This window comes from Choloepus didactylus, chromosome 11 (assembly GCF_015220235.1).
Source record: "Choloepus didactylus isolate mChoDid1 chromosome 11, mChoDid1.pri, whole genome shotgun sequence".
NCBI lineage: Eukaryota > Metazoa > Chordata > Mammalia > Pilosa > Megalonychidae > Choloepus > Choloepus didactylus.
The window spans coordinates 42,150,925-42,171,516 of record NC_051317.1 but is presented as its reverse complement, the minus strand read 5'-3'; the positions used below and the strand labels follow the sequence as shown (position 1 = coordinate 42,171,516).

Here is a 20,592-nt window from a genome sequence, read left to right as displayed (position 1 = left end):
GGTGGATCAAAGTGACAAGGATATGTGCTGTGGGATGGGAAAGAGATTTGGGGGGCCTGGCCAGGAGGTCAGCACCAGGCTGTGGGACTTGGTCGAACACCGTAGACAACAAGGCCCTGCTCTGGGATCTTTAGTGCACAATGTGACGTCAGTGGTTTTACAAATAATGATCTGGAGTTGGATTGGAGGGGAGGCCAGTTATACCCAGGCCAGCGGTGAAGAAGGACACGCCACAGGCGGTAACAAGGAAAGCATCATTGGAGGGAGCTAACGGGAGATGGTCAGCTTCAGGAGAGAGCTGGGCTGGAGCAGAGCTGAGCCAGGCCTCTGGGGGGCTGGTCACAGCCTCTGAGCGCCTCAGTTCTGTTCTCAGCCACATCATGAGGAGTGGACCAGAATTATGTGATCCAGTCTTTAGAGGTTGTGTTTACGGACTCTCCTGTTGCATTATCTTGTTTACAGGGATTATCATCCCAGTCCAGATGACACCACCAGACTTTACTGTCCTCAATTTTCGGTTTTTTTATAACACGCAGTTTGACGATTTATAGCAAGCAAAATTGTCATTTTTGTGGGGCAAAACCACCAGGTGGTACACATGGTATTTGCAAAAAGCCATGATCACCATTCTCCCTGCCTGGGAATAGGTAAAAGCAGCTAAACTTTCAGCTTAATACAAAATGTGAGCCAGGGTTTGGCAGAGCTGCTGGCTTTGGCATGGAGAATGGGCCCTGGCCTGCCTGTGTTGGGCCGAGAGGGTCTGGGTGTTGGGCGCTCTGGCTCAGTGGCCACGCCTGACTGTGAGCTGGTTCTGTTCCCCTGGCAGGTGGTGGACGTGGCCAAGCTCATGAAAGCCTACATCAGCATGATCGTCAAGAAGCGCTACAGCACCTCCCGGTCCGCGAGCAGCCAGGGCAGCTCCAGGTGAAGACGGCAAGGAGCTCCTTTGTCTTTTGTCTCTGAACGTGCCCCTGCGGGCCTCAGTGGGCTCTGCGTGCCAAGCTGACCTGAGCTGAGCGCCGAGCTGCCCAGGCTTTCCTTAAGCCCCTCATCGGAGGGAGAGATCTCTGAGGGGCCTTTCGCCCTGTCAACTTCAGCAGTCACGTATTAAGCTGTCAATTTTAACAGTCTGCACAGTTTCCAAAGCTTTAGTACTCTGAGATGACACATGCCTTAAAAAAGAAAGAGGGGAAAAAAAAACTCAGGCTGCTGCCAAGGCAGCCAGAAGTGCCTTAACTTGTGCAACCAACACTAACCGACCTTAACTGTGTTACTGAAGGGAAATGCATTCCCCCTTTTCTGGGAAACTTAACAGAGCTTGGAAGGGGGGTGTTTTGACCGTCAGTTCTGCACTAACCTCCCAGCCTGATTTCCCACGTTTGAGGGAAGGTGAGGGAGGAGGGAGGGGGGCGCGAGGGAGAGCAAGGGGACAGTGGATCTGCGTTGGAGCGCTGCTGGCAGCCATCCTCACGGACACGCATCAGTTTTTCTCTTCGTTTCATCTTTTAAGTATATGTTCTTGCCCAGGCATGCGTGTATCCCATAAACTCATCCCTTGAACCCTGGCCTCTTGAGCATTAAAAGCAAAGGGAAAAAGGATATGCAATGGTGTAAACAGTCTGTCTGTATATTTTAATAGTTCAGAGTTATAGTCATCAATTATTACTTTATAAGGTGGTTTTATTAACAGACTGGAATCCTGGATTTTCCTGTCTTTGCTGTACTTCGAAAAACACATCCTGACTCGGTTTTAATTTTACATGTAGCAAGTCTGCATTCTGTGTCTGCTGTATTATAAACAGATATGCAGCCTCTGAGATAACGGTATTTATAAACCACTTGTAAACAGAGGACTCCAGTGCCTGTTTTTAGAACAATATGAAGTTCATGTTGGAGTCTTTAGTTTCTAAAAGATTTGAAGTTTAAAAAAAAAAATGTTTCTTTGAAGGTTAGGCTTGTTTCACTCTCACTCTGGATAGATTAAAATATAACTACGTTGACTATGAGGTAAAGATGCTGCAATCCTGAAAGACGCACCATGTGAGCGAATGTTTAAAGGACCCTGACATTAAACAGAGAGGCTTTAATAAAACACATATTTTATCCCAATTTTATAAAGTGGTCTGAAGCAGGCACCTGTTGATAAATCAGCATTTATGACCAGAAATAAAATAAAACTGGTCTTGGCCTTTTATTTTTATATGCAAACGTTGTAAAGACTTAGCCCAACCAAGTTTGCCCACAAAGAGAAAAGAAGTCTGCTTTATCCCTGTGGAAACCCGGCGAGATCATGTTTGTTGGCTCAAAGAAGTTCTGACAATAAAACATATTAGCTAACGTGCCATGTATTTCTTTTATCATGGGTGAGCTAAGTAACAATGCATGTTTTTGTTTCCTGGGATACTCCAGCAAATACTATGAAATGGGTCGACTTAAACAATGGGGATTTATTAGCTTACGGTTTTGAGGCTGAAAGAAAGTACAAATGAAAGCAATACTTTCTCACCGAAGCCTGGCGTTCTGGGGCTGGCTGCCAGTGATCCTGGGTTCTCAGCTCAGCCCATGGCGAAGCATTTGGCGGTCTCCTGGTCTCTCCCTTCTCTTCTGGGTTCAGCGTCTTGCCTCTTGTGTCTTTTTTTTTCCCTCTCATGTCTGAATTCATTCCATTTTAAAAAGGACTCCGGTAATAGGATTAAGACCCATCCTGATTGGGCTGAGCCATGCACGCCTTAACTGAAGTGACCTCATCAAAAGGTCAAACTTACAATGGGTCCACATCCACAGGAATGGATTAGATTTAAGAACATGTTTTTTCTGGGGTACTTACAGCTTTTCAGACTACCACTGTGTGTGTGTGTTTTAATTGGTTTTTTTGTTTTTAAAAGCCAAGTGTCTAACCTTTTGTGTCTTGCACGTGATGACCAGCTCTAAAAACACTTGTGCAACAAAATGTGACAGCAAGGAAGTCGAGAAGGTAAAAGAAGGGCTGTTAAAAAGAAATCACAGTAATCTGAAGACTCAAAAGTATGTGTTTAGGCTGAACATCCTCCCATTGCCCATCTCCGAAACGTGCCTGACTGCAGAATCCAAGAGGCTGGAGCCTGCCTCTGGCCCTGCTGCCTGGCGAGCGGAATCAAGGCCCCGTCCTCCCACTCCTCGGGGATGGGAACATGACCTTGAGGCGCTGCCGAGAACCCGTGGCCTCCGAGAGCAGCAAGAAGGAAGCAGCTCACAAAGACTAGGGTGTTGGCTGGCTGTCTTTCATTTGAACACCAGGGAGAATTTGTCCAAGTGCCCTTTCCACCGCTGTCCCTCTCACTTCTTTTACCCTGGAAGGCTGTCCCACACCCCCACCCCCAATTACATAGGAGGAAATAGGCAAAGGAAGGGGAGGGCTCTCCTTCCTTTGTAAACCCATAAATGTCAGTAGCTTGTCTTGTTTTGTTTTAACTTTTTTGTTGCAAAAATAATTACACATTTAGAGGAGGTTGCAACAAAACGTACAGGGAGGTCCTTGTCCACTTCCCCTCATTTGCCATTGGTAACATCTTAAAGTGTAGGAAAATAATCCCAACCAGGAAACTCAACCCACAGGATTTACTGAGATTGCACTAGTTTTACATGCATTCGTGTGTGTGTGTGTCTGCAGCTTTTTAATTGGTCATGAGGTAATGTGGACTACCTCTGCTAATGCACATATGTGGTTTTTTTTTAATTCAAATGGTAAAAGTAAAAAGTTATTTTTTCTCCCAGCTATGACCCCCCCACTCTTGCTCATTACCAAGTTTCCTTCCCCTGAAGCAATTATTTACCATTTTTTGAATATCCTTCCAGAAAATATTTTTAAAAGACCAATCATCCTCTGCCTCTCCCTTTGTAGAACAATATAATGGTAGAATAAGCTCTTCTCCACCTTGTTTTTGTTTCTTTGTTTTGTTTTGTTTTTCTCAGTAATATTTTGGATAGCATTCCACACTTGTACCTATACAGGTGAGTTGTCTTATTCTCTTTGATGATTAATATAGTATCCTGCACAGCTTTATTTAAAAAAAAAAAAAAGACACCTAATTTCTAAAAATATTTCAGGATATTTCAGAATAATTGTTTGCTTTAAGAAGGCAAACTTTTTTTTTTTGTTTTTAAGACTTTATTCAGATACTACATTATGTTGAGGTCAAATAAATGCCATAGTAAAGTCCTTTATTGTTATCTATATATACTGGGGACCTTATCTGATAAACTCAAATATTTGTGTAAGTGCTTTAATGAATATGAAAATCCCTTCCCATCACAAGCTTATAATTTAATAGACAAAACAAGCATACCTAAAAATAAATTTAACCAGTGCATTTAAAGCACCTTCATGTAGTTTTTTATGATATGCTGGAAAATATTGGGCCTGGATTCTAGGTTTGGCAGTACCATTTTCATGGCATCTAACTTCATGGGCCAGCAAACTACAGTCCCTATGACACCAGGGTTGAGGAATTTGTAACAGCAACCATCCGCAAATCCGATCCTTTACAGAAAAGCTTACCAACCCCTGTTTAGGTCATTCTGGAAGTATGGTATTTCCTTTATAACCAGTTGTCAACTGTAGTTAGAATTTTGAGATTGCAGGTATATTATGCAAGGAACATAGTCCCTAATTCGGAGATCATTTTTTTCAGTGTTAGTGCTCCACTCTACAAAGCCATTTCTGGCAATGCCTCATGGCCAAAGGCACAGAGTATGTCTGTTTTTCTCTTTGAAATTGTTACCTAATACTGAAATATGAATGCATAAGTATAAGATGTGGAATGAAAGAAATGGGTGAAGGTTGTTGGCTTCTTAACTAAACCAAAGTGCTGCCACTGACTATCCTTTCCCGACAAGCACCTCTCCTTGGTGCTAGCTGGCTTGGCAATAGAGAGGGAGCAGGCCCGGGAAGCTTTTAGGTAGGTGGGTGATTGTTACAGCCAAGTATGATTCCTCTGGGGTGCTACCAGATTCAAGAGACTTAAAAAACTGAGGTCCTGGGATTGTTACGATGTCTACCTTTTTTTTTTTTTTTTTTTTTTACCTTTATTAGGAATTGCTGTCTCAAATCAAAAACCTTTACGGATATGAAAATTAGATGTGATATGGGAATCTTTTTTATTCCTTTTTAAACCTTTCAGAATCATTCATGTGATTTGGACTTGCACTTATCAAGGATATGCAAGTCTTGAGGTCAAATAGATGCCATAGTAAAATCCTTTATGATAAACACTAGAAATATTTGTGTAAATGCTTTAATGAATATGAAAATCCCCTCCCATCACAAGCTTATAATTTAATAGGAGACAAAACAAGCATACATAAAAAATTTAGTGCATTTAAAGCACCTTCATGCAGTTTTTTATGGTATGCTGGAACATATTGGATCTTGATTGTAGGTTTGGCAGTGCCATTTTCATAGCATCTAATAGCTGATGGATAACAGCAAACTATATCTGGGGTCCTAAAACCCATCTTTGCAGATGACCCTATTTATAAAGTCTCCTGTTTAGATGATTTGATACATTACTTTGCAAAAGGCTAGCCAAAGTATAATTTCATAAAGTTCAAATCATGCCTTTCCTACAAATATCTAGTGAGCATATATTATGGATTTATTTAACTCCTGAATGAAGGCACCAGTTGGGTGGTAAACTGGTTCAAAGATGAATACAAGAGACTGGGATATGTCGTGGGTAAAAGAAAGTGCTGAAACATGATCATTGAGTGAGAATACTGGTTAGTGTCCTGTCCAGCAATCAAACCATAACCTTTATGGCTAACTTTTCTTCCAGTCTGAAGTCATTTCCATCTTTTCCTCACAAAACAGCTTTCAACCAATCTCTGACAAGTTAACATCTAACTTCACAAAACCTGAGGGATGGTCAATAACGAAGAGCCAAAGTTTCCTTTGCACTTCGGAACACTGGTGGGGCTTGAAAGGGCACACAGTAATTCTTCTGCTTTATTTCCAAGTGTTAGATAATTAAAGGGTATGTAATTGCTTGCAACATAAATTTTCTAACGTTTCTAAACTTGTTAAACACAATACATTTTCAAAATGCCAACCATCCTTCCAACACCATCTGGGTCAAAGGAAAAGGAAAGCGTTGACCCTCTTGCATTGTGAAACTCCCCAGAAAACAACCTCCTTGCATCTGAACACCCACTACTTTCCTTTGAAACGTTTTTAAGCATATTTAGATCAGAAGGGAGCATGGAGGCAACTGTCCTGGGTATGGGGTTTCCAAAGGGATCTGTTGTCTCTTCCGTGAAAGCCTGGATTTGACTCCTCATGCTCATGCCAGGGTGGTTTTATCAAGTTACATTTGGCACTTCTCTTGTTATATTTTCTATCTTTACCCTGAACACTTCAAAGTGGTTGTTTCTATGATCATCACAGCCACAAAATCCTCCCAAGTAGGAATGTTTAACAAAAGGTGCCAAATAGCCAAATGATTACCATTGGCAAGCAGGATGAACATTTTTCCTATGGATAATTGTATAAGAAAAAAAACATAGTTTTTGAAAGCAAAATATAAAGAATTCATTCCCTGGTTTGAGATTCAGATCAAGAAAAAAAAAGTTGTCTATTATTTATTGAACACCCACCTTATCAGACCCTGTGCTGGATACTGGAATACAAGGGACATGACAAGTAAGTTCCTAGCCCTCATGAAGCATAGACTCGAGCTTGCTTTATCTTTTAAAATTTAACTGCAATTAATAAGAAATATATTTCATCTCCTTATTAGTACAAGAAGGGTACAAGAAATAAATAGAAAAGGAGTGGTACAGGAAAACACAATAACCTTTTCTCTCTGCCCTTCCCCTCACAACCCTCCCAACCCCAAATCCAGAGGGAAGCTCAGTTTCAGATACAGAGGCCAACGTCAGTCATCTTTACCCAAGTGACATTAAACCCCGCTAAAGCCAAGTTGCGTTTTCACAACAATAGGCATAACTGTGGATTAATACTTTGAGGTTCCCTCCCCTTCCCCTCCCCAGCCCAGGTGAAAGTAAATCAAGACCCTGTAAATCAAGGGGCTTATCTAATCCTTTGAAAGTTCTAAGTTTCCCACCCTTTTGAAGATAGCAATCCATGGAAACAGGTTCTCATGTACCCAAGAGAAAAAATTCCATTAGCATTAAGAATGATTTTGCAAACATGGTTTCGAAATCTGCTTACGTTTTCAAGAATGATAGTTAATTTTTTATAGCATACCTACCACCTACTGAACTAGGCGATGTGCTCGTTGTCATTCCCGTTATCTCGTTTAATCTTCCCATGGATGTTAGGACGAGTTTTATTTGACAGATGGGGAAACTGAGGCACAGAGCACCTTTAAAAACTTGCTCAGGACCAAAGTCGGGGTGTAAATCCAGGTCACTGACACGAAGGTCAACGCCCTTTGCACTGTGCTCTTCTGTGCCTTAGGTTACTCATCTATGAAACGATGACCCTATTTCCTACCTCGTGAAGCTGGTGCAGTGATTAGATGACACGTTATAGGTAAAACATTTTGAGCAAGGCCTGGCATTTCGTAAGGCTGTATCAGCGGGTCCTGAATGATCATATTAATATATAGTCACCACACGTCATTTATCTTTGGGTGGCTGATGGTGAGGCTGGCAACGGTGGCCTAGTTAAGAAGAAACATGAAGTTAACAGCAACATGGCTCAGGGGGAGTTAGGAAGATACCCGTGTGACTTCCACCCTATTTGGTAGGCAGTTCAAAGCTACTCAAGAAACAAAGAAGAGGTGGTGAGATTGGAAGCTCTGCACTATGGGAAGAGCCAAGAGCCAGAGGACATTTACCACCCAAAGAGAGGAGCAGAGGGTTGTGTAATGGTCATTAACAATAGATCACCTTTATTCAGCTTTTACTCAGCCCACTTATGGGCCTTAGCATTCTACTAGCATTATCTCATCTTCTCAACACCCTTCTGTTACCCCTATTTTATAGACAGGGAAATTGAGGCTTGGGGGATTAACCTGCCCAGATTCACATAGTTCAGATGGGGCAGGGATTTACATCCAGCACAGCTGACACTGTGCTTTGCTCAAAAGGCATCTACAGGTTTTAATGCATTGGAATAGCTAGAAGCAAATACCTGAAAATACCAAACTGCAACCCAGTAGCCTTGACTCTTGAAGCAATGTAGCTTACAAGAGGTGACAGTGTGACGGTGAGAGCCTTGTGGATCACACTCCCTTTATCCAGTCTATGGATGGATTAGTGGAAAAATGGGGATAAAAACTAAATGAAAAATAGGGTGGAGGGGATGATTTGGGTATTCTTTTTTATTTTTATTTTTTATTATTATTTTTACTCTTTCTGGTGTAAGGAAAATGTTCAAAAATTGATTGGGGTGATGAATGCACAACTATATGACGGAACTGAACAGCTGATTGTACATCATGGATGATTGTATGGTATGTGAATATATCTCAATAAAACTGGGTTTAAAAAAAAAAAAAAGGCATCTACACAGAAGCTGAAACAGAGTGATCTGAGACGTTCCACAGACAGAAAGTAAGCAAATACTCAAGAAAAATGTGGTTTGTTGCTGCTTGGTTTAGTTATTGATTTTTAACTCAGTTACAACTCCAGCACTTGTTCTTAGAGAATTTGATCATAAATAGAAAGTTGAGGTAACTAAGTTGAGTGATTTCAAACTCACTTTTCTTATCTCTACAAGATCCCTAAAGACTTTTTAACTGTAGAAGTCTATCGTTATCTGTTATCCAAATAATTAAAGGTGGGTGTTTTTACCTGAAAGAGCACTAATAAATGTATTAGGTGCACATCCCATTTTCTTTCATGACTTCCTAAATTGTCTCAGTTCCTACACACCTCCACCGAGCTGCTTGAGCCCCAAGGCCCATCTGCTTTAGTGAGAACCACAAAACTCCTCGGACCCGTGGCTAGAGAGGAAGGAAGCTGCCCTTGGAGATTTTCTGGCTCTGGTGGATGCTACAAGTTGCCTACACCACATCCATTCTCATGTATTCTTTGCTAACCAAACTCCAGTTTGTACAGATAGCAAATTGTGTTTGGAGCAATTAATTTGCTGTAGCAAGGGGTGGCCTTGTGAACTGTATCGGTCCAATGAAAAGCAGGTGACATTCCTGAGTAGACCTTTAGGCAAAGACTTTAAAGGAGCCACATTCAGGACGCATCCGGCCTTTTACCCTTCTTTTCTCTCGCCTAGAATGTGATGTCTGGATAAGGAGCAGCCATCTTTTGACCCAGAGAATGGTGGAGCTTGGAAAGTAACCCCATAATATTGTTTACTAACTCCTGGCTCACCACCACGCTGACCGTGCATGGATATGAACCCAAGATGAGAGAGTTCACCATCCAATATCAGCTCGGATACTTGGCAAACACATTTGACAGATGCAAATAGCATTGCAAACTTTGGAAACGGAAATCACGTTGAAACCACCAACCACAGAAACCTGGTTGGAACTTGTGACCTGAAGTCAATCAGATTGTCTGCTAAAACAAGAATATCAATATTTACCATAGGATTTAAACAGCCAGAATTTCATAACATAATTTTCAAAATGTCCTAGATACAATCCAAAATTACTCAGCAGATGAAGAACCAGGAAAATCTCAACTTTCAAGGGAAAAGACAATCAACAAATGCAAACACCAAACTGACACCTATGTTGGAATTATTTTACAAAGACATTGAAACAGCAATTATAAAAATTCTCCAAAAAGCTTGGGTGAACCCTCCTGTAATGAATGGAAAAAATAGACAATCTCAGTAAAGAAGAACCAAATGGAAATTTTAAAACTTAAAATACAGTAACTGAAATAAAAACTCACTGGATCAGCTCCATAGCAGAATGAAGATGAGGAAAGGGTCAGTGAACCTGAAGATAGATCAATAGAAAGTACTCAATCTGAACAACAGAGAGTAAAGGGGTGGTGGGGTGGGTAGGACAGAGACTCAGGTTTCTGTGAAGCAATACTGAAAGATTTAACAGTGGTGGAGTAAAATAGCCCCAGACACAAAAGGACAAATGTATGATTTCTCTTACATGAAATACTTAGAGTAAGCAAATTTATAGAGACACAATGCAGAATAATGGTTTCCAGGGGTGGTAGGAGAGGGGAATGAGGAGTTATTGCTAAATTAGTATGAGTTTTGGTTTCAGATGATGAAAAATATTCTGGAAATAGATGGTGGTGAAAGTTACACAGAACAATCAGTGTGCTTAATGTCAAAGAATTGTCCACTTAATAGGGTTAAACTGCTTTTTATGCTATGTGTATGTTACCAAAATTAAAAATAAATGAATTGATTATTTTTTAAAAAAACCATAATGATAGACAGCAGATCAGTGGTTTCCAGGGTTTAAGGTCAGGTGAAGGCCCACAGAGGAAAGTTTTTTGGGGTGAGGAAACTGTACTATAATCTGATTGTGGTGGTGGTTACAAGAATCCATACAGTGTTAAAATTCATAAAACATACACCAGAAAAGTCAATATTACTCTATGTAATTAAAAAAAAAAATTCCCAGGTAATTGGAACTTGCAACCAGGCTCTTGCAAACCCTGGGAGGACACCCTAGGCCAGACCGACTTTCCCTGTGAAGCCATGTTTTTATAGCCCCGAGAAGATAGCTTTCCACATCCATCAAGAAAATGAAGCCCATCGTTTCTTTATGAAGATAATAACAGCTTCTATTTTGTTAGGTCTGCTTTCAAGGTATTCAAAGCCCTTTGCTGACATTATCTCACCACCCCTGGGCAAGGCTACTTCAATCTTTTCTTGTGCACTTTTTGAATGAATCTCTTCCAGCAACTCTAGAGCAAGTCTGGACTTCCCTGCATTTCATCAGCAGCACCAGGTGGCTCAGAATCATCTGTTGGCTCAGCATCATCTGTTATTTTGAGTGGATGAATCAGGAAATTGAGTAGAACCTCGCTAGGGAAGAGACTCTGTCTTCTCTCTACACCTTCTAAGTAATCCAGCAGCATGCCTGCCTTGGACACTGTAGGAACTTAATTTAGCCATAAATATCAAACAAGTAAGATCCCCCAGTGTGCTCATTTGAATCCATTATGTACCTATAAAAGCCAATCTTGTGGGGGCAGACCTATTGTGGGTGGAACCTTTTGAGTAGATTATTTCCATGGAGATGTGACCCCACCCATTCAAGGTGGGTCTTAATTAGTTTACTGACATCCTCTCTGAGAGGATGAAAGGCAGAGACATTTTGAAGAGAGCTCAGAGATGCTTAGAGAGAAAACACCCAGAGACATTTTGGAGACAGCTGTTGAAACCAGAACCAAGAGAGAAGCTAAGAGATGAAATCCAAAGTTTGCCCTGGAGAAGCAAAGAGAAAACCCCCAGACACTTAGAGAAGAATGCCCTGGGAGAAACAAGCAAGGATGCACAGGATCTGAGAGAGAAGCTAAGAGAGACCGAAGACCAGAGAGTTCTTGTTTCAGAGATCTGAAACAAGAACCCAGGAGAAGAAGGACTAGCAGACATTGCCATGTGCCTTCCCATGTGACTCTGGAATCCCAGATGTAACTGGCCTCTCCTCAGAGAAGATATCTACCTCTTAATGCCTTAATTCAAACATTTTCATGGCCTTAGAAGTGTGAATGTGCAACCTAATAAATAAATTAAAAGCCAGTTCATTTCTGGTGTATTGCATTTCCAACAGCTTTAGCAAACCGCAACACCCACTTCCAAGAACTTCGTTAGAGATATTAGACAAATGCACATGAAAATGCTTATTCCCCATACAAGGCAGGGAAGTGGTGTTCCAGGTACCCAAAGCAAGTGGATCGATGTGGCTGGAATGGCCAGGGAAGGATTGCAGGGGGAGGAGTGGTGGGCCTTGAGCTGGTCTCACAATATGGCAGGACTTGGGTGGGTGGAGAGGAAGGTCCTGGTGGAGGACTCCAGAAGGAATACAAGCTAAAGGGGAGAGTTAGAGATGGGCATGGAGCAGGTTTCAGCACAGAGGTCAGAAGCTGTGCTGAGGCCCTGGGTCCCTGCACTGACTATACCATGTGCTGCTGAGGATGCAGAGCCACCAGAACTCTCATTCATCACTGGTGGGAATGCAGAATTATGCATCTAGGCTTCTTGTTGGTCTCCTTGCTTCCACGTTTGCCCCTCCAAAGATACCCACAGGAATCTAGGTAAAACATAAACTCATAAATTTCCTTCTAGCTTTCCATCTCACCAAAAGATAAATCTCTACTCCTGTAGGGCCTTGTGTGCTCTGCCCCTGGCTGTCTCGCTCACCTTGCCCCATGCTACTCTCTCCCTCACTTTTAATATTTCAGTCACACTGGCTCTGACTCAGCAGCACTTGCCTTGAACATGCTTTCACTTCGTCCCCATTTTATCAGTCCCTCAGCTTAGAGTATTGTGCTGCCCAGCAGTGAGGAAGGTGGCTCTGGTGTTCTGATGAAACCTGGTGTCAGGACTCAAGAAGACGAGAGCTGTAGTTCCTAGGCACATGGCCCTCTGGCTATAGTGAGCTGGTAAATGTTTATCATCCGTCTCTTCAGGGGAAAAAAGCCCTGATTTGTAGAGTTGCCAATTTCAGTAGTGTAAATATTCCCACTATGGCCAATTCCATGGTGACATAACTGAATAAGATTTGGAAAGAGATGCACACAGTCTATTCGTGCAAGCTGGTAGGGCCAGCTCCTGCACACCAATGATAGGACAAGTGATGGGAAGAGCATGTGCCTTTTATTTCAATAAAGAATTGGCATCTGCTCACTCAGAAGGAAACCTCTGAGTAAAGTAAAAAGAAGATACGCTTTGCATGGGGCGGGGAGGAGGGTGGTTAATGTGGGGAAATTAAAGATGTTTTCAGAGCATAGAATCTGTTCCTGTTTTAGTTTTCCCAGGGACTTTTATTTTCCCTTTCAAGTAGTAACAGGATTACTGCTGGTAAGCAGCCTGAGATATAAACAAAGTCTACTGCCCCTGAGGCAGCCAGGCATTTGCTTGGTGGGAACCAGTAGCCATGTGAGAGTTCTCATCGTCCCTGAAGACATGCTGAAAAACAAAACCAGTAATTCCTATAAAGCTGACCTCTTGGGGGAATCCTTCTCTATAATTTTACTTAGTGACTTGACATTGAGGAAATTTAACAGTCTTCTGATTAGAGATAAGAGGAGCCCAAGGATCAACACCAACCGTAACGTAATTTAATTGACTTTAATTTACCAAGCATTTACTAAATTCTAGCTGCTTGGATAGGAAAATAACACTGCCTCGTGGGGTTTGCAAAGGAAACAGAAGAACTGTCTTAAATTACGTAGATCCTAGTTGAGGATAAGATGTAAACATAAGAAACAACAAGACAATGATGACATAGCAAGAGTTATGTGGACCATCTGTATCTGTTTTGAAGGAGTCCAGAAAGGAAGAATGCAAAGATGAGAGATTTCAAAGGAGGAGAATGCTGAGCAAAGAGAATGCAGATTTGTGATGGGTAGTGCAAGGATATGCTGGTGAAGCAAATAAATTAAGAAAATTCATGAGACAAAAATGAACACTCTCATTTCTTTGCGTTATTCCCTTGACCACATCTCTCTCTGATACAATGAATGGCATTTGTTACCCTTTGCTTAGAACATAACATGTTTCAGGCTTGGTACCAAGTTTAGAACCATCATTATCTTAGTTTGTTCCCAGCACAGCCTGTGATGTCCAAACCTATTTTGGAGTGAGGAAATTAAGATTTAAAAAGCAATTTGTTTAACTTGTTAGAGCAGTTAGCTTTGCTGTGTAACTAATCACCCCAAAATTCAGTGGCTAAAACAATAGCCATTTACTTGGTTCATAATTCTGTAGGTTGTCAATTTGCGCTAGGCTCAACTGGGCAGTCTCTCTCTGCTGGGCTCACCCAGGGGTGTTTAGTTCAGCTTCAACCAGCTCAACTTTGTTGATCTTGCCTGGGCTTTCTCGTATTTCTGGGGCCTCAGATGAGATGGTTTATCTTTGCTCCACATGGTTGCATACCCCTGCTAGGCTGAGCCTGACTCACAGGGCATTTGGCAAGGTCAAGAATGCTGGGGGGAAAGGCAAGGCTTCTTGAAGTGTAGGTTCAAAACTGGGACAGAGTTAATTGTGCTACATTCTACTGGCCAAAGCAAGACACATGGCCAGCCCTGAGTCAATGGTGGGTGGGTGGGTGGGGGACAGGCAGACTCCTCATTGTGATGGGAATTGCCTCAAAGTCAGTAAGGGGTCATGGAAACCTGGAGGGGTGGAGAATTGTGACCATTCTTGTAAGCTAACACATGCTGAAAACATCAAAAAACCTAGTTGGACATAGAATTCAAATCCAAGTTCATCTCACTCCAAAGTCATGCTCTTCGTCAAAAACTACTCTAAAATTCAACACTTCTCTCTCTTTTTCATCAGCTTTCTCATATGGCCACACCCATTCTATATGACATCAATAAATGCTTTCCCATCACCAGCTTCCTTTAATTAAACACACAATTTTAATGCAACCAGATGCATATGCCCAACCTATTTTTCCCTTTACCAAATGTTCATATTCTTCTTTGACTGAAATGTCTTTCTATTCACAGTCACTCCATCCCTAAAAACCTTCTTCAAGTTTTAATTTTTCCACAAAGCTGCCCATGACAGAGAAACTGCTAACCATTCCCCAATACCACAACCATTCTTTCCTTTTGCATTTTAATAATGGAATTTCCCTAAGTTTTAGCTTGAATTGGCTGCCTAGCTATAGATTATATTTCACAGCCTCTTTTATAGCTTAGTTTTTTTTTTTTAAAATAGCAGTTTTTTTTTTTTTTTCTTCCTTTTAATCCTCATTCCACTGAGATATATTCACATACCATGCAGTCATACAAAACAAATCGTACATTCGATTGTTCACAGTACCGTTATGTAGCTGTACATTCATCACCCAAATCAATCCCTGACACCTTCACTAGCACACACACAAAAACAACAAGAATAATAATTAAAGTAAAAAAGAGCAATTGAAGTAAAAAAGAACTCAATTACATTTTACTGTTATATCACCTAAAATTATTAGCTTTACTTTTCCCTAATGATTTCAGAAAATAAAATTCAGTCAACACATATACTTTATTTAATAAATGTGAAGTATTTTTATACCGTATAGTAAGAGTTTCTCAATTTAAGAATATATTTTTAGTTTGCTGTTTGCCTTTTAGTGTTGCATGTAATTTTTGACATTTAAGTTGTATATTTGTAATTGTCAAATCTATTAATTCCTTTTGTATGCTTAGAAACTCCTTATCCATTCTGTATGTTAAATTTTATACTTTTCTCTTTTACATTTCTATTCATTTGGAAGTTATTTGGGTATAGCATAGCGTGATTTTTTTTAAATCATATAGTTTTCCCAGTATCATTTATCGTTTAATCTATTCCCACCCCCATTGGTTTGCATTCCTTCCTGTATTATGCACATCGGCACATGCCTGTTTTGTCCAATTGACTTGTCATTTCTTCCAGCATAACACTTTTTAATTGCTATCACTTTATGATGCATTTTAATAACCAAGAGGGCAAGTTCCCATTGCTATTCCTTTTTCTTCTTTTTAATCTTGGTATTCTGGCAAATTCCTAATGAAATTTAGACTTTTAATTTTCATATTCAAAAATCAAGTAAAATTTGGTTGAAATTGCATTATGCTTATAAGTTATAAGTTAATCAGTCTTTCCATCCATTAATGCAAATCTTCATTTAGATCTCGAAGTTCTTCTCTTAAGACTTGTCTCCATGGAGTTGGAAGATGCATTTCATCTCTTGTCTGATCATTCAGCATGCAATATACAGAATTGAGAAACAATGTGCACTGATACCATTTAGTTCCCTAAAATCAGCTCCTCCCTGCTCTTCCTCCAGTTTCTCTTTTTTTAGTTTAATCTACATCAAGTAAGTTTCTGCCACTGGCAACCAGTCAAATTGTTGGTGGAGAAAGGACTACTTCTGGTTAAAACATGCAGCATGTGCCCAATATTGTCTGTTTGCCCTCCACATCCATTCAACCCAGAAGGCTGACCTGTCCTCATCAGTGGGCTCTCTTACTTCCTGGTTTCCTGTTGAGTTCAGTCAATGAGGACCCCAGGGACTCCGAGTGGAATTCAGGTCTAGAGATTCTCCAGTCCACCGCTGTCCTGGATGCGCTGCATCGACCGGCGGACTCGGGGTCAGGAGCTGAGCCCCTGGCGCAAACCCGCTCCATGGCGACTGCACGACAGGCAGACCTGTCTTCTTCCTGCTGGACGCCGCTACCGGGAAGGTCACCAGGCGAATTTCCAATTCAGGCAGGATCTCTAGCAGGCGCCAACACGGCACGGGCCTCCTCCTGGCCGCGAGGGCCCGTCGGAGCCTGCTAGTATCTGCGCGGGAGAAGCACCGGACGAGGAGCGCGAGACCCTGGTGCGCGGAAGCACATACCTAAAATAGCAGTTTGAATGATCTTTATTTTACTAAGAAAATGGTGATCAAGTGCAAGGAATACCATTTTTTTTTACATTGAGTAACATGCCATATACAAATGCTTTTAATATATGTCCTTTCAGCAGTAAGACCTTAGCTTAATAGTTGTCACTTCAGTAAACCATCTCTGATTACCCTATCTAAAAGCACCCAATTCCTTCTAGATCATTCTCTCATTTAGCATCATGTGATAGGCTGAATAATGCCCCCTTTAAAGATGTCCATGCCCTAATTCCAAGAACTTGTGACTGTCTTACCAATAGGGAGAAAAAAGACTTTATAGATGTAGTTGAGATGAGTTTCTTGAGATGGGAGATTGTATTGGAGCTGGAATGATGCAAGCAAGAGATTGGAATGATGCAAATGATTGTAGCTTAGTTTTAAACATGTTTTAAAACACATTGCAAATTCTTAAGACCTTTCTCATAAAAATTCACATGATTGAGGGCCATCCTTAGTACCTCACTTCTAATGGCTATAATGTGACGGAAGTGATACTGCATGACTTACAAGGCTAGGTCATAAAAGCTGACAGGCTTCCTGTCTGATTCTTTCCCTTGGGACACATGTCTTAGAAGACCTGAGATGGCGTATAAGAAATATCAGTAACCCAAGCCACCATGATAAAGAGACTACAAAGAGATAGAGATGCCCAGACAGCCCCAGCAGCCCCATCCTCCAGCTCTGTGTCTTCCTAACATTAATTATACAACATGTGAATGAGTCTTCAGAAAATTCCAGCTCCCAGCCTTTGAACCACCCTACCTGATATTGAGGGGAGCAAAAATGAACTGTCCTTGCTAATCTCTGCCCAGATTGCAGTTTTGTGAGCAAAATAAATGTTGTTTTAAGTGATAACTAAGTTGGGGGGCACTTAGTTTCATAGCATTATACAACTGGAATGTATTTTGGTACTAGAAGTGGGGTGCTGCCTTAACAAAATCTAAAACATGTGGCTTTTGGACTGAGCAATGGGAAGAAGCTGGAAGGAAATTGAGAAATGTGGTAGTGAGAGTATAAAGGCCCTGAGAGATCATTAGTAGAAGCCTGATGACCATCTGGAAGGTTGTTGGTGAAGACTAAAAGGAAACTGAGGGAACTATTACTGGAAGCTGGAATAAAGTGAACCGTTGGGATGTAGTGGCAGGGAGTTTAGTAACACTGTTGCCTGTGGTAATGTGGAAAGTAGAAAATATACATAATAAACTGAATGTTCTAGTGAAAGAGATTTTCTGACACAATGTTGAAGGGCTTCTAAAAATCTCAAAGGAACTGTCCCACTGTAGCCTTTCAGGGAGCCCAATGTAGAGAAAGACTTAGCTCAAAGAAAGTGGCTATAGCTGTTGTTGAATGGAATTAATTCTGATAGTATACATAGTAAATCCACAATTTTTAAAAAGAATTGTATTGAAACAAGATATCCACAGGGAAGATGTAGGCTGAAAAAACTACTCCATGGCAAACACAGTTACATTTTATGAAAACATAAGCATGACTCAAAGGTTCTATCCAAGTATCTATGGAGAATCATTCCCAGTTAGTGGAAATGAGTCCTAATCAAGGAACAACCAACCATGGGCCCATCTATATTTCAGAAATGCTATGGACTAGTGATTGCAATACACGTCCCATTTCCCCCTTTTTGAATTAGAGTAGGTATGGCATTTAACCTATGCATGTCCCACCATTGAATGTGGTCTGCGGGAGACAGAAAACTTGTCTCTTTAGTTCACAGGTCTTCAGATCAAGAAAAATGTTACTCAATGAGCCATTCTCGAGGAACTATACCCATGGATCCTCATGAACACTAGACCTTGATTTAGACGATAAAAGCCTGGGTTTCAACCCTGAAACCCATGCCTTGATAGATAAGACTCGGGTAGGTCTTTAGAGCCAGCGTATTTTTACGCAATTTTATTGAGATATAATCACATAACATACAATCATTCAAAGTGTACAATCAGTTGTTCACAGTATCGGCATATAGTTGTGCTTTCATCACCACAATCAAACTTTGAACATTTTCATTACTCCAAAAAATAAAATAAAAATTTAAGTAAAAAAGAACATCCAAAACATCCCATTCCCCTCCAGCACCCATTGTTCATTTACTTTTTAAAAATACAGTTTAATTGAGATATATTCACACACTCTACAGTCATCCACAGCATACAATCAGTTATTCACAGCACCATCATACAGTTGTGTGTTCATTATAAGAATCAATTTTTGAAACTTTTCCTTACTCCAGAAGAAAAAAGAAAAAAAGGACACCTAAATCTTTCCATCCCCTTCATCCCACCCTATTCTTCATCTAAGTTTTGTCCCCATTTTTCCACTCATCTGTCCATACACTGGATAAAGAGATTGTAAGCCACAAGGTTCTCACAGTCACACAGTCACACTATGCAAGCTACATAGTTATACAATTGTCTTCAAGAATCAGGGTTACTGGGTTACAGTTTGACAGCTTCAGATATTTCCCTCTAGCCATTCCAACACACAAAAAACTAAAAGGTGATACCTACATAGCACATAAGAATACCCTCCGGAGTGACTTCTCGAATCCATTTGAAATCTCTCAACCACTGGAACCTTATTTTGTTTCATCTCTCTTCCCCCTTTTGGTCAAGAAGATCCTCTCAATCCCACAACACTGAGTCCAGGCTCATCTCCACGAGTCATTTCCCACAGTGCCAGGAGGATTCAAACCCCTGAGAGTTAGGTCCCATGTAGGGGGGAGGGCAGTGGGTTCACCTGCCAAGTGGGCTAGAGAGAGAGAGAGGGCCACCTCTGAGCAACAAAGAGGAGCCAGTGTATTTTGCATGCAGGATAAAGGTAAATAATTTTCGCCAGAGGATAGATTGTGGTGTTTTAAAGACATATCCACAAATTCTTTGACCCTCTTCCCATAAAAAGATAGACTCTAACTCTCTTTTCCTTGAATATGGGCCAACCTTACTTCTAACAAATAGAATGTGAGAAGTAACACTGTGTGACTCCCAAGACAAAGTCATAAAAGGTGATATAACTGTCTCTTTTTCTCTTGGGACACACGCCTTTAAAGTCCTGAAAGCACCATGCTGGAGAGAACACATGGAGAGGATACATAGGGAGAGATGCCTGAGAAATCCCAACTGTGCCAACCCTCATCTATTTAAGTCTTCCCAATATCACTCATTAGATATATGAATGAGAGAGGCTTCAAATAATTCCAGTTCCCAACCTTCAATCCAGCTCAGCTGATGCCAAGGGGAACAGAGATGTGCTGCCCCCACTGAGTCCTGCCAAATTGCAAATTCATGAGCAAAATAAATGTTATCTTTATAAGCCACTAAGTTTTGGGGTGCTTCATTACAAAGCATTAGACAACTGGAACAGCATGGCCTTGTGATTAGGATCGCACCAGTGGATTAAGAGTGGAATTGATGGATATATCACTCCTTCAAAGAAAGTTGAGAGAGGTGGGGCAAAATGGCAGCACAGGGAGGTGTGGAATTTAGTTAGTCCCCTAGAGCAACTAGTAAATAGCCAGGAACAACTAGAAGATAGTCTGGAACAACTGATAGGGGGACATCCGTGACCAGATAACATTGTACACCAGCCTGGAATGGGTGGAATGGCTGAGATTGCAGCATAGAACCGTAAGTAAAGCTCACCGAACTGTGGAGCATAGAACTGTAAGTAGTTTCCCCCACAGGCACAGCAGGCTGAGTTGCAAAACTTTGCTGTGGGAAAAAGAACCAGTACATGCCAGGAGCAAGGGAATGTAAACTCAACCAAGCTCCAATTGTGGTTTTAACTAACAAATTTGGACTACTGAATACATGCTATGAGCACAAATAAACCCAGAGTAAGCAGGAAAGGAACCGGAGGTTTATCCTGGCAAAGAGGAGATAGGGCTGCTGGAAAAAAAAAAACATACATAAATAAATAAAAATAGAGGCTTTTGGAGTCTGTTGAGCTCAGAATACTGGAAAAGGGCTGAGTCCCAAGAAAAGGGGCACACAGAACTGGGTACCAACTCCAGCACTTTCCTGGTGATCTGGAAGGCTTG

General features: G+C 41.2%; 1 protein-coding gene across 1 annotated transcript in view; it reads left to right on the top strand.

Annotated features, from left to right (window-relative positions):
- MYO10 (myosin X) overlaps positions 1 to 2,341 on the top strand; it is a 238,625-nt gene extending 236,284 nt beyond the window's left edge. Inside the window, exon 41 of the mRNA XM_037798873.1 lies at positions 827 to 2,341. Coding sequence (XP_037654801.1) covers positions 827 to 928 — 102 coding nt within the window. The 3' untranslated portion in view covers positions 929 to 2,341. The remainder of the gene's footprint in view (positions 1 to 826) is intronic.
- The last annotated feature ends 18,251 nt before the right edge of the window (positions 2,342 to 20,592 follow it).